This window comes from Lepidochelys kempii, chromosome 2, assembly GCF_965140285.1.
Source record: "Lepidochelys kempii isolate rLepKem1 chromosome 2, rLepKem1.hap1, whole genome shotgun sequence".
Classification (NCBI taxonomy): Eukaryota; Metazoa; Chordata; order Testudines; family Cheloniidae; genus Lepidochelys; species Lepidochelys kempii.
Genome location: NC_136381.1, coordinates 76,981,743 through 76,996,317, shown reverse-complemented (window position 1 = coordinate 76,996,317; position 14,575 = coordinate 76,981,743). Strand labels below are relative to the sequence as shown.

At 42.8% G+C, this 14,575-nt stretch overlaps 1 protein-coding gene across 1 annotated transcript in view; it reads right to left on the bottom strand.

The window, feature by feature from the left end:
- Positions 1–871: 871 nt before the first annotated feature.
- Positions 872–14,575, bottom strand: part of LOC140906749 (opsin-5) — a 37,778-nt gene continuing 24,074 nt past the window's right edge. The window contains 2 exon segments of the mRNA XM_078851537.1: positions 872–1,288; positions 4,902–5,368. Of these exon segments, the coding sequence (XP_078707663.1) occupies positions 1,111–1,288; positions 4,902–5,368 (645 nt within the window). The 3' untranslated portion in view covers positions 872–1,110.

The following is a 14,575-nucleotide window of genomic DNA, read 5'->3' as shown; positions in this document are numbered from 1 at the left end:
CAAGTCAACAAGCTATATCCTATCTGTTGCAACAACATCCATTTAAATAGCGGTTTACTCAGAATTTCAGGGGGGAATACAGTCTGGAAACCATCAAAATACAACACCAAAACCAAACTCAAGATTTATCAGAGCTGTGTATTTTCAACATTACTTTACAGTGCAGAATACTAGGAAATGAGAAAGTATGACATGTCCAAATTCTCTTCATTCCATACAACCCGCCTCAGAAATCTTTATGTATCTTTTGGCCCAGAACAATCTCAAACCAAGATCTATTGACACAGTGCAGCCAAGAGGATCTGAGCACCATCATTGCCAGGAGACGTTGGAGATGGATTGGCCATGTTCTTCAGATGGAAACTGATTCCATCACTAGAGTAGCAATAACATGGACACCTGAAGGCAAGCGAAAACGAGGCCACCTGAAAGTAACATGGTGAAGAGCTGTGGAAGACGAGCTGAAAAACCTGGGGCACAGCTGGGGAACCATTGAAAGACTTGCCAGAAACAGACACGAGTGGAGGAGCTTCGTCACTGCCCTAAACGCCAGAGGCGTAATGGGAACATGATGATGATGATTATTCAGAATCACTGGTAGAGTTTAAATGGTTAGGACACTGGCATTCAAGTACTTTCCCTATGAACCACCATAGAAACTTCACCAAAATGTGCTGGTGCCACATGATTATTTATATAACTAAACATATGCAGTTTATTTCACTGATGGTTTGGGTGGTGTCTCTTGAGGAACGTAAGACTAACTACTTGAATTTCAAGTTCTTTGGGACAGAGACTGCGGCTTTGTGTAGGTTTATACAGAACCTCGCACAATTCAACCCCAATCCTGATAGAGGCCTCTGAGCACCACTGCAATATAAATATTAAGTAAGTACTGTTTGAATACAGTTAGCACAAGATACTTACTGAAGTCTGCATTGTGAGAGTCAAACGTTCTTTTTAACAAGTTCATGCTCCATTAGGTATTCTATCAAAGGACAGGTGTGGGAACCAGGAAAACTGTATAGAAAGTGGCAGTGGATGGGCTGTTTAGAAAAGGTTACATCAAGAAGTCTGGTACCATTACATTATTGTTTCTTAAATGAAACTCTAAAGATTTGCAAATCTGCTGTGTGCAGGTATTGTTTCCAAGGTGATTTCAAAGTTATCATTTTGAGTGCTTTCTTCTCCTTGAACAACCACCTTTACAGATTTCTTGGCACCCTGCTTCCGTTTTGCTTGGAGACTACTCTCCAAAGACAGGTTTCAGAGTAACAGCCGTGTTAGTCTGTATTCGCAAAAAGAAAAGGAGGACTTGTGGCACCTTAGAGACTAACCAATTTATTAGAGCATGAGCTTTCGTGAGCTACAGCTCACTTCCTCAGATGCATATCGTGGAAACTGCAGCAGGCTTTATATATACACAGAGAATATGAAACAATACCTATTCCCACCCCACTGTCCTGCTGGTAATAGCTTATCTAAAGTGATTTCCAGCACAAATCCAGGTTTTCTCACCCTCCACCCCCCCACACAAATTCACTCTCCTGCTGGTGATAGCCCATCCAAAGTGACAACTCTTTACACAATGTGCATGACAATCAAGCTGGGCTATTTCCTGCATAATTCCAGGTTCTCACATCCCCCCCACCCCCATACACACACAAACTCACTCTCCTGCTGGTAATAGCTCATCCAAACTGACCACTCTTCAAGTTAAAATCCAAGTTAAACCAGAACATCTGGGGGGGGGGGTAGGAAAAAACAAGAGGAAACAGGCTACCTTGCATAATGACTTAGCCACTCCAAGTCTCTATTTAAGCCTAAATTAATAGTATCCAATTTGCAAATGAATTCCAATTCAGCAGTTTCTCGCTGGAGTCTGGATTTGAAGTTTTTTTGTTTTAAGATAGCGACCTTCATGTCTGTGATCGCGTGACCAGAGAGATTGAAGTGTTCTCCGACTGGTTTATGAATGTTATAATTCTTGACATCTGATTTGTGTCCATTTATTCTTTTACGTAGAGACTGTCCAGTTTGACCAATGTACATGGCAGAGGGGCATTGCTGGCACATGATGGCATATATCACATTGGTGGATGTGCAGGTGAACGAGCCTCTGATAGTGTGGCTGATGTTATTAGGCCCTGTGATGGTGTCCCCTGAATAGATATGTGGGCACAGTTGGCAACGGGCTTTGTTGCAAGGATAAGTTCCTGGGTTAGTGGTTCTGTTGTGTGGTATGTGGTTGTTGGTGAGTATTTGCTTCAGGTTGCGGGGCTGTCTGTAGGCAAGGACTGGCCTGTCTCCCAAGATTTGTGAGAGTGTTGGGTCATCCTTTAGGATAGGTTGTAGATCCTTAATAATGCGTTGGAGGGGTTTTAGTTGGGGGCTGAAGGTGACGGCTAGTGGCGTTCTGTTATTTTCTTTGTTAGGCCTGTCCTGTAGTAGGTAACTTCTGGGAACTCTTCTGGCTCTATCAATCTGTTTCTTTACTTCTGCAGGTGGGTATTGTAGTTGTAAGAAAGCTTGACAGAGATCTTGTAGGTGTTTGTCTCTGTCTGAGGGGTTGGAGCAAATGCGGTTGTATCGCAGAGCTTGGCTGTAGATGATGGATCGTGTGGTGTGGTCAGGGTGAAAGCTGGAGGCATGCAGGTAGGAATAGCGGTCAGTAGGTTTCCGGTATAGGGTGGTGTTTATGTGACCATTGTTTATTAGCACTGTAGTGTCCAGGAAGTGGATCTCTTCTGTGGACTGGACCAGGCTGAGGTTGGTGGTGGGATGGAAATTGTTGAAATCATGGTGGAATTCCTCAAGTCACAAAGTTCAGCCACCAGGTTAGCCGTGACATTATCGGGGATAGTGTTCTTGACGGCTTGTAGTCCATCTTTGTGTGGAATGTTGGTGTAGAGGGCTTCTACATCCATAGTGGCCAGGATGGTGTTATCAGGAAGATCACCGATGGATTGTAGTTTCCTCAGGAAGTCAGTGGTGTCTCGAAGGTAGCTGGGAGTGCTGGTAGCGTAGGGCCTGAGGAGGGAGTCTACATAGCCAGACAATCCTGCTGTCAGGGTGCCAATGCCTGAGATGATGGGGCGCCCAGGATTTCCAGGTTTATCCCCGATAATGTCACGGCTAACCTGGTGGCTGAACTTTGTGACTTTGTCCTTACCCATAACTACTTCACATTTGGGGACAATGTATACCTTCAGATCAGCGGCACTGCTATGGGTACCCGCATGGCCCCACAGTATGCCAACATTTTTATGGCTGATTTAGAACAACGCTTCCTCAGCTCTCGTCCCCTAAAGCCCCTACTCTACTTGCGCTATATTGATGACATCTTCATCATCTGGACCCATGGAAAAGAAGCCCTTGAGGAATTCCACCATGATTTCAACAATTTCCATCCCACCACCAACCTCAGCCTGGTCCAGTCCACAGAAGAGATCCACTTCCTGGACACTACAGTGCTAATAAACAATGGTCACATAAACACCACCCTATACCGGAAACCTACTGACCGCTATTCCTACCTGCATGCCTCCAGCTTTCACCCTGACCACACCACACGATCCATCATCTACAGCCAAGCTCTGCGATACAACCGCATTTGCTCCAACCCCTCAGACAGAGACAAACACCTACAAGATCTCTGTCAAGCTTTCTTACAACTACAATACCCACCTGCAGAAGTAAAGAAACAGATTGATAGAGCCAGAAGAGTTCCCAGAAGTTACCTACTACAGGACAGGCCTAACAAAGAAAATAACAGAACGCCACTAGCCGTCACCTTCAGCCCCCAACTAAAACCCCTCCAACGCATTATTAAGGATCTACAACCTATCCTAAAGGATGACCCAACACTCTCACAAATCTTGGGAGACAGGCCAGTCCTTGCCTACAGACAGCCCCGCAACCTGAAGCAAATACTCACCAACAACCACATACCACACAACAGAACCACTAACCCAGGAACTTATCCTTGCAACAAAGCCCGTTGCCAACTGTGCCCACATATCTATTCAGGGGACACCATCACAGGGCCTAATAACATCAGCCACACTATCAGAGGCTCGTTCACCTGCACATCCACCAATGTGATATATGCCATCATGTGCCAGCAATGCCCCTCTGCCATGTACATTGGTCAAACTGGACAGTCTCTACGTAAAAGAATAAATGGACACAAATCAGATGTCAAGAATTATAACATTCATAAACCAGTCGGAGAACACTTCAATCTCTCTGGTCACGCGATCACAGACATGAAGGTCGCTATCTTAAAACAAAAAAACTTCAAATCCAGACTCCAGCGAGAAACTGCTGAATTGGAATTCATTTGCAAATTGGATACTATTAATTTAGGCTTAAATAGAGACTTGGAGTGGCTAAGTCATTATGCAAGGTAGCCTGTTTCCTCTTGTTTTTTCCTACCCCCCCCCCCAGATGTTCTGGTTTAACTTGGATTTTAACTTGAAGAGTGGTCAGTTTGGATGAGCTATTACCAGCAGGAGAGTGAGTTTGTGTGTGTATGGGGGTGGGGGGGATGTGAGAACCTGGATTTATGCAGGAAATAGCCCAGCTTGATTGTCATGCACATTGTGTAAAGAGTTGTCACTTTGGATGGGCTATCACCAGCAGGAGAGTGAATTTGTGTGGGGGGGTGGAGGGTGAGAAAACCTGGATTTGTGCTGGAAATCACTTTAGATAAGCTATTACCAGCAGGACAGTGGGGTGGGAATAGGTATTGTTTCATATTCTCTGTGTATATATAAAGCCTGCTGCAGTTTCCACGATATGCATCTGAGGAAGTGAGCTGTAGCTCACGAAAGCTCATGCTCTAATAAATTGGTTAGTCTCTAAGGTGCCACAAGTCCTCCTTTTCTTTCTCCAAAGACACACTTTCTTGAGGAGTGCATTCCATAGTGCTTAACCTCTCCTGGGAGCATTTTGGATAGTTCTTAAAGCATTCAAAAGTATCATTGCACTTTTCACAAGGGAAGTAAGAACATCCTTCCACAGTCTGCACCGAGTTACAGCTGGACTCATTTCTCCCTTTAAATGAATTCAGGCGGACTTCCAGAACTGACCTATAACTGCAGCTCTGTAGGGCCTTGAGGCAAAAACAGGTCCTGATGCATAATTGCTGAAGAACTCCAAAATCTTTGGCAAGGGTGCTTCGGAAATTGGGCTTCAGAAGAAGATAGGTAACTGGGTTGTAGAGTGTTGAGGACTTTGCAAAGACAGCTGGCACAGCAAAGGCTAGGGGAGGAATCCCTTCCATGGATCCAAAGGCTGTCCACATGGCTATGATGGCATATGGGCTCCAGGCAGCAAAAAATCCAATGCATACAGCAATGCTCATCTGAAAGGAAAGAGGAAAGAAGTGGTGTTAGATAAAACAGCATATGTGAGAAACATACTTCCAAACTAGTGTGGACATAAGACATTATCATGACTAATGCATCTGCTGAAGTCTCTCTCTATGCCTTCCTCACTTTTCATCTTGTCTACTCAGTACACAGCTATTCTGAACTTGGATAATTGTTTCAGATAAGAAGCATACCAGGCTCCACTGTATATGGAACTTTTTGAGGACAGCTCTAGCATCTTAAACCTATCCGTTTCTCATGTCAGAGAAGGGCAACCATTGCCCTTGTAAACACCTGAGGAAAAATGTAAAATCAGAGGAAATTCTCTTCTGACCATCAACAATAGATTTTTCTATTTCCTAGCCCAAATAATCAGCTTATATGGACTTTACTGTGTGTAGCATTCCTTTAGAGATAGAGTTAAAAGGAAAGAAGTTAAACTAAAGTCTAATAAATCTATAAAACTTAATCTGTTGTGGCTCATCTCATCAACAGTATCCAGAATAAAGAATTCTATGGGAGTTGTACACAGGTAACTGATGGCTTAGTCAGGCCACTGGCTCTTAAAAACAGGTTTTAAAAATACATTTAATATTTTTTAAAAAGCAGTTAAAAATATTTAAACCAGCAGCTGACTCAAATGAATGAATTCATATGAACTGCTGTTGCACAGCTGATTGATGAAGTTTTGATAGCAGCTTTTAAAACTATTGGGGGAAAACCCACCATTTTAAAAGTATATATGTATAAAGCAATAATATGAGAGTAAATACCAGAATTGGAATACAAACACCAAAAATCCCAGATATATTGTAAACTTCCATTCACACAGAGAGACCATAATCGACTCTGAACCATTCTGAGCATCATTCAGAAATAAACTGTACTGAATACTTAAAAGATATATACAGACAAGAATACTCAGATAAGTGTCAGATTTCTGAATGAGCTTCATGAGCTCTGAATTGGCCAAGAGTTGCAATTTCAAAATGAGAAATGATGGAGAAAATCCATTTCACCTAAAGCAGTGTCAGGTCTAAGCAGGTCAAGGTGTGTTTTGGCAATGAATGCCCTCATGTTTCCAAAAGCCTATTGTGCTCTGTGCCTGTATTTCAGAACTACAGAGAGCTGGTAACTAGCTCATCTGCCTTTAAAACTCAACCATTCCCCCAGGCAGGCTCAGGCTACAAACTCTCAGCTGCCAAAAGCATGTTTATTTTCACAAGGTCCATTAGTTTATGTACAGGTTTCAGAGTAACAGCCATGTTAGTCTGTATTCGCAAAAAGAAAAGGAGTACTTGTGGCACCTTAGAGACTAACCAATTTGAGCATAAGCTTTATAAGGTTTATGTAAGGGTGGTACTGAGAAAGGCCTTCTGAGGCCAGAATAAAACCAGCACACGTACAAGCTGTGCAGTACAATCTATTTTAAAACATGCGGCTCTCTCCCAAGATCTTAATTAGTCTCGCCCTAAATTTGCAAATTTCAGGAACTTTTTAATTTTACAAGAACTGCCTTGTGCTTGCCAAGGAGGTGTTGCAGGCTATCACAGCTATAGTCTTCAGAGTAACAGCCATGTTAGTCTGTATTCGCAAAAAGAAAAGGAGTACTTGTGGCACCTTAGAGACTAACCAATTTATTTGAGCATAAGTTTTCGTGAGCTACAGCTCACTTCATCGGATGCATACCATGGAAACTGCAGCAGACTTTATATATACACAGAGAATATAAAACAATACCTCCTCCCACCCCACTGGCCAGCAGGTGTGAACCTGATGAGTAGAAGGAATACACAATCAAGTGTACTCCTCTCTTACACTGAATGACCACCTTGTGGGTGAAGATGAAGATAAAATTGTTTCTCAAAACCTTGTTGCATTTTGGTATTTAACCTGTTTGTATGAAAATAGTTCAAGTCATCTGTTATGGCTTTTTCATTATATTTAGTTGCTTCTTTGGCCTCCCCGGCAGTGTGCAATGTAACTTTTTCCTGATCAGGAAGCCAGTAATATAATACCTTTAGACCATTGGTTCCCAAACTTGTTCTGCTGCTTGTGCAGGGAAAGCCCCTGGCGAGCCGGGCTGGTTTGTCTACCTGCCGCGTCCACAGGTTCGGCTGATCGCAGCTCCCACTGGCCGCGGTATGCTGCTTCAGGCCAATGGGAGCTGCTGGAAGCAGCAGCCAGTATGTCCCTTGGCCCGTGCCTCTTCCAACAGCTCCCTTTGGCCTCGAGCAGCGAACCGCAGCCACTGGGAGCCACGATTGGCCGAACCTGCGGACGTGGCAGGTAAACAAACCAGCCCGGCCTGGCAGGGGCTTTCCCTGCACAAGCAGCAGAACAAGTTTGGGAACCAATGGTCTAAAGGTATTATATTACTGGCTTCCTGATCAGGAAAAAGTTACATTGCACACTGCTGGGGAGGCCAAAGAAGCAACTAAATATAATGAAAAAGCCATAACAGATGACTTGAACTATTTTCATACAAACAGGTTAAATACCAAAATGCGACAAGGTTTTGAGAAACAATTTTATCTTCATCTTCACCCACAAGGTGGTCATTCAGTGTAAGAGAGGAGTACACTTGATTGTGTATTCCTTCTACTCAACAGGTTCATACTTCTGCTTTAATGATGGGGTCTTGGAACAACTATTTCTAGAGCTCACATGAGGAGAAATCATCATAGTCTTAGGCAACACAAAAGCGCTGGTTTAAGAAGTGATCATGGTTGAGAAACTGAGTAGCAATGACTGCAGGATAATTAAGTACAACATCCTTGGAGAAAAATCAGTGCAAAAGACACTAAACATTAGAAATGTGGATGTAAAACAAAAACTGAGGAAGCTAGTCGAAACAATCTCCTTTAAGTCAAAGAGGAAATTAAAAGCCTGAAAAACTCAGCATGGAAGCTAAGCAGAGGATAACAGAACCACAAGAGGCGTGCATCCTAACAGTAAAGAACTTAGAAAAGCAGAGGAAAATACTACAGTTAAATTGCACAGTTTAACAGCAATTAACACACTACTGGAAGGCTGTCAGCTCCTACAGTGATAAGAGTAATACAAGATTCTGAATAGGTTATTCCAGCCAACCCAGTATTCTTCAAAAAATGGAAATCCAACCCTGTGAAACTAATAAAGGAGCATACATTATGGAGGTTGTAGCCTTTCCTTGAATTGAATGGATAGTTCTGTGTTAAATCAGTGTCCCTGGTGAATATTAGGTATATAAGCAAGGTAAGGCTGTAATGCAAGGCCTACAGGCTAAGGCCTGTAAGATTTTGGCTTAGCCATACGAGGCCTCAGGGCTAAAGAGGGTGCTATTGTTTAACACAGTGCTATTCGTTTAATTTAAGGAAAGGCTACAATGTTAAAATGTAATTAGGACTAAGAGAAATTTTGAAGAGCAAATAGCCAAAGACAAAAACAAATAGCAAGAACTTATTTAAGTATATCAGGACCAGGGTTTATAGGGTGCAATGAAGGCGAATAAGGACATTCAGCTTCTCTGCATTATTTAATTGCATCAGTCCTCACAGCAGAGAATGCTGGAGACATACCTGCCTTAGACCTGCTCTTCTCGGGCAATAGAGGATGTGCTGTCAAAAATTGAGGTGTCAAAAGAGTTGGTCCTGGAGCAAATTCATAAGTTTAGAGATTCATAGATTCCATAGCCAGAAGGAACAATTGTAATCATCTAGTCTGACCTCATGTATAACACAGGCCATAGAACTTCTCCAAAATAATTCCTAGAGTATATCTTTTAGCAAAACATCCAATTTTGATTTTAAAATGGTCAGTGTTGGCGAATCCACCACGACCCTTGCTAAATTGTTCCAAAAAATTGAAGCACAATGAGTCATGAGGACTAGATGGAACTCATCCAAGCATTCTGAAGGATTTTCAGAATGAATAAAAATATGCAATCTTTCATTAAAATCAGCCACTACTGGAGGATTGTGCAGTATCAAATGTCACACCCATATCTATTTTTTTTTAAAATGGTAGCATGCATGATCCTGATAATTACAGATCAATGAGTCTTTAAACTGGTTGAAAAGATAACTAACCACAGAATTATAAAACATGTAGATGAACGTGATTCATAGACTCAAACTTCAAGGCCAGAAGAGACCATCATGATCAGCTAGTCTGGCCACATCGCAGGCCACATAAGCTCACCCACCCACTCCTGTAATAGACCCATAGCCTCTGGCTGAGTTACTGAAGTCCTCCAATTTAAAGACTTCAAGTTATTACAAAAAATCCACCAAATTACACTAGTTTAAACCCACAAGTGACCCATGCCCCATGCTGCAGAGGAAGGTGAAAAAACCCCAAGGTCTCTGCCAATCTGATCTGAGGGAAATTCCTTCTTGACCCCAAATATGGCATTTAGTTAGACCCTGAGCATATGGGCAAGACCCACCAGCCAGACACCTGGGAAAGAATTATTTGTAGTGACTCAGAGCCCTTCCCATCTAGTGTCCCATCACCAGCTGTTGAAAGTGATTGACAATGAGAAAAGAAAAAATGTTTTGTAACAGAAAATCATACATCACTAATTACTCAAATTCTTTGATCAAGTCAAAAAAATTGTGAAAGCTGGATGTCAGGGATCTGTTCCCTCATTGGATGCTACATGAAAAGTGCAGACACATGAGTCCAATCCTTCCATCAGAAGCATTTGATGTCAACCTAGCAATGACTGGCTCTCAGCCCACCAGCCAAGACTATTTCTCCCCATTTCAGAGTCCCAAGTGAAACAGACACATAATCCAAAATTAGCAAGAGAGTAAACAAAAGGGTGAAGAAGAAGAAAGTCTATAGTCAATTCTAGCCAAGATATTTGGCCTGTCTTTCTTTAGAGGGGCCCTGGATGGGCTATAGTCCACTCCAAATTTCTTCGGGTCTCCAGCACAAGTATTAGGATACAATCTCTTCCCCCTTTTTAGCACAGGGGATCTGTCTTCACTTTCTGTGAGGGCAGAGTCTCTGCTAGCTCCCAGGCCTCTCCCAGCTGCTTTCCCAGGGCTCCCTTCAACAACCTGCTCTCTTTCCAGGACTGCCCACTACTGAATGGAGTTTCTGCCTTTTAAACGCCTTCTCCATTCCTGACATGACATGCAGGTGCAACAGGGTTGAGCTACTCCAGCCCAAAGTATATCCTGCACCCCTTCCATGTCAATGCAGGGTTTATATACCCCATCACAAAGGGGAACTGGGTGACATATGGACTTTTCAAAAGAGACTTTGACAAAGAAACGATTGAAAAAGGTAATTATGGGGTGAGATTGGATTGTAATGGATTAGAAGCTGGCAGAGACAACACAAAGAGCAGGATGGTCACGGTGAAGGGTTAACAGTGGACTGTTCACATTTCCATACCAGAATTGGTGATGTTTAGAACATTCATAAATGATCTGAAAAAACGGAATTACACAATGAAGTGGCAACAGGTGCACGTGGTACAATACTAACTAGGTTAATCAAGACTCAGCAGGATGCAACTGGATTAGACGAATTAGCATCAAGGTGGCAGATGTGAATTATTTTACATTTGTAAAAAATGAATGACGTTTGGAGAAATAATCTGAACTACTCATACGGAAAAATAAATATTGCAATGTTTTCAATCAGCTGTAACCATTCAGAGGAAAGATCTAAGTGTCATTGGGGACAGCTCAATGTAATGCACTGTTTGCACTGGTGCAAAATAGGACTAGCCTCAATGTGACCTAGGTAAATGGCACCAGTGCAAGCCCCATCTAAGTGCAGTGTATGTACACTCAAGGGTTGCACTGGTGTAGCTCCACTGGTGAAAATACACCGATATAACCCCCCCCCCCAAAAAAAACTTACCCCTCACCACCACCACATTCCAGTATAGACAGGACCAAAAAGTTGATTTGGAAGGTTACAAAAGCATGGTGGAAACCATTTACAAGATCAAATTGTGCAAATGTTTCTTGAGTGGCAGAGGCTGATTTCACCAAAATATAGTGTGTAAAGCAAGCACCCTGATCATTTATTACACAAAACAGCTATATATAAAGTGCCCCTAAAAGAATGAGGAGAGATGTTAAATTGGATTAAGCCATAGTTAATCAAGTCTATATGCATTTAATTTTTATTGAGTAGAGTTTTGGATTCTAGGTGTTTGTGTCCTAAAGACATATTGATCAAATGTAGAATTGTAGGAACAATTATGACTACTCTTCAAATCAATCTGAACAGTAGGGATGGATACTCTCAGCTTTATGGGCTTATCTTTTAAAGCCGGCTGTACTTGACTGGTGTGTTTGTTAGCATTCACAATTTTATCAGATCCCCAATATTATATTTAGTGTATAACCTTTTCTCAACCAAAAACATGCTGAATAGGATACAGGATTGTGGACTTTCACATTTGGGTTACAAAGAAACATTTTAGGTAGTGAAAGGATAAAGCATTTGTCCTTGACTAGAAAGATAGCATTTGACCAGCATATTATGCTGGTCATTTAGAAATCTATGTTTCTCTTTATCCAAAAGTCATCATTCAGCCTAAGTGATTTGTTAATATTTTTGTATATTCCTTTTACTCACATATCAGCTATATACACAACAGAAGTGATTGTAAATGGATATAACTTTCACACCAATACAGGGAGATCTGATGGGTCATCTAACCCATCCCCCTCCATGATGTGGATAATTTAATTATTGTTAAACCATTCTTGATAGATGGATGTCATTTCTGGCCTTGAATATCTTCTGGTGAAGGTGATACCATCTCCCTTGGCAAACTGTGCACACATCTATCTAATGAAAGCCCAGGCAAGACATTAAAATAAAGCAGGAACAGACTTTGTGACCTTCTGATAATCTAACTGTGGGCTTCGGGCCAACTGTTCCACACACTAAAATGAGAAAGGTAATGATTTCTCTAACTTTAGACTCAGGCTGTAATTCAGCATTGCTGAAACTGCAGTAGCAACAACTATGAGGACACTAATCCAGAATGGATCACAGAGAAATAAGACTCTGGATGAGGGACAGTTTGAAGAGGTGACTTTGACGAACATTCAAAAGCCTAACAAAAAGGGTATAAATTTTTTAGATCGCTAAGATGTCCTATCTAAGTAATGAAATCATTCCATAAGGCAACAAATAACTCCCTGAGGTTTGTAAAGAGTATCAAGAACCTAAGGCCTGATCCAAAGCCCATTGGAGTCAATGGAAAGAGGACTTCTACTGACTCCAGCGGCCTTTGGTTCAAACCGCTATTTACTATGGGCCCACTACTGAAGAACAAAGATTAAAAATCAAACATTAACAATCTTATCTTCCAATGACTGCAAGCATTTGTGGGAAATTATCATTAATTGTTATTAAATTAAGATCTATCAAATCAGTGTCCCACTCTCATAGGTGTTCTACAGACAAAGTAAAGAAAACCCCTGTCTGCGAAAGCTTAAAAGTAGTTAAAAACAAGACATAACAAGTAGATGAAAAACAAAATGTAAAACTATATATAGTGCAGAATTATTTTATGTATTTGTACTGAGGCAGTGACTTGAGGCCCCATTGTTCTAGCTACCATACACAGACATGATGAAATGTCAGCCCCTGCACCAAATAATTAACACTCTAAATGGTATAGTAGCAAGTGTGGCAGAGCTCCAACCTTGTCCCCATGGGTCCCGTGCTTCCATGCAGTTTATGGTAGCCTCAGAGGCTCACTGCAACCCTCCATGTAGCCCTTCTCTCTCTAGGGCCAGGGTTACAGTCTACTCAGCCCTTTTCATCATAAGCCAGCAAGGAGGTCAGTGAGAGAACTCCCAGTCTCTGTTGTCCCTATGGGCTTATTCCCGAACAGTTTAGCCTCCTGCCCTGACAGGGACCTGTCTTCCCCTCCCGAGGTGTTTCTGTAATGTTGGGTTGGGGGGAACCCAGGCCCGCCCTCTACTCCGGGTTCCGGCCCAGGGACCATAATGGCAGCAGTTGTTGGCAGCCGACCTTTCACTGCCAGAGTTGCTACATTTCCCTGGGCCACTTCCCCGCAGCTCTCCCGCTTCTCTCTCTTAACACCTTCTTCACCCTTACCTTAGGGATCCCTTTTCAGTGGCTTGAGGGTGTCTTCATTACCCAGCCCTTCAGCCGCACTTCCTCTCCTCTGGCTCCCTGGCTCTCCTCGGCCTGATCGGCGTGAGCCCTTTTATAGTATCAGAGGAGCCTTAATTAGAGTCAGGCGTTCGCATTAGCCCAATAGCTTCGGCTGACTCTTTGCAGGCTAATTGGAGTCATGTGTCCACCCTACCCTGGAGCAGCCCCTGCTCTGGTCAGTCAGGGAACAGAAAACTGCTTATCCAGTGGCCAGTATATCTGCCTTCTACTACACTGCTGTACCCAACTGGCCAGGGTCTATTACACAAGCTATACATATATTTATATTTCCAAATGGGGTATTTCTAAACATCTAGTGCTCGCCCAGATTTAGCTAGTTATTCCTCAGTCAATGATGCAGTTTGTAAAATATGTATCACATGGCATGTTGTTAGGACTCAAAAGAATGCAAGAATGCATTCTAAAACTCAAAATAGGGTGAATCCAAGGACACTTCAGCAGAACCCCACCCTTTTGTGCAGGGCTTGTCTTCATGCAGCCAGTCCTTTGATCAGTCTCCGTGGGCTTAGTTGTTCCATCCACCAGGAGGTTGGTCCAGGCAGCAAGTGGTCTCAGATGCTTGGCTGAAACCAGGCTTCTCTCACCAAGGGAGAAGCGGAGTTCCGTTCTCCATCCTGGTCAGCCCCAAATGGAGCAGGGCCTTCTCCATAACTCCCCTCTCCACATCCAACATCTGTTACCAGGGTAGCAGGACAGGGCCAGTTGGGTCCACAGGCCCTCATTAACCTCCTCCCCACCAGTGTGGGGCCTGTACACACATCACAGAGTCATAGATAACTGCCTGAACATGAGCTCTGAACATGCTGCAACAAAGAGAGGCCAGCGTGATCCTTCGTTGTAATAAAAAGGGAATATCAAGTTGGGAAGCGGTCTTGCCTGTGTACGCAGCACTGGTAAGGCCACTCCCAGAATACTCATGGCCAGTGATGTCTCCACTTCAAGAAGTATGTGGAAATACTGGAGAGAATTCAAAGGAGGGGCTGGAAATAAAGCCTAACTATATGAGGCTTAAAGAGTTCAGTCTATTCAGC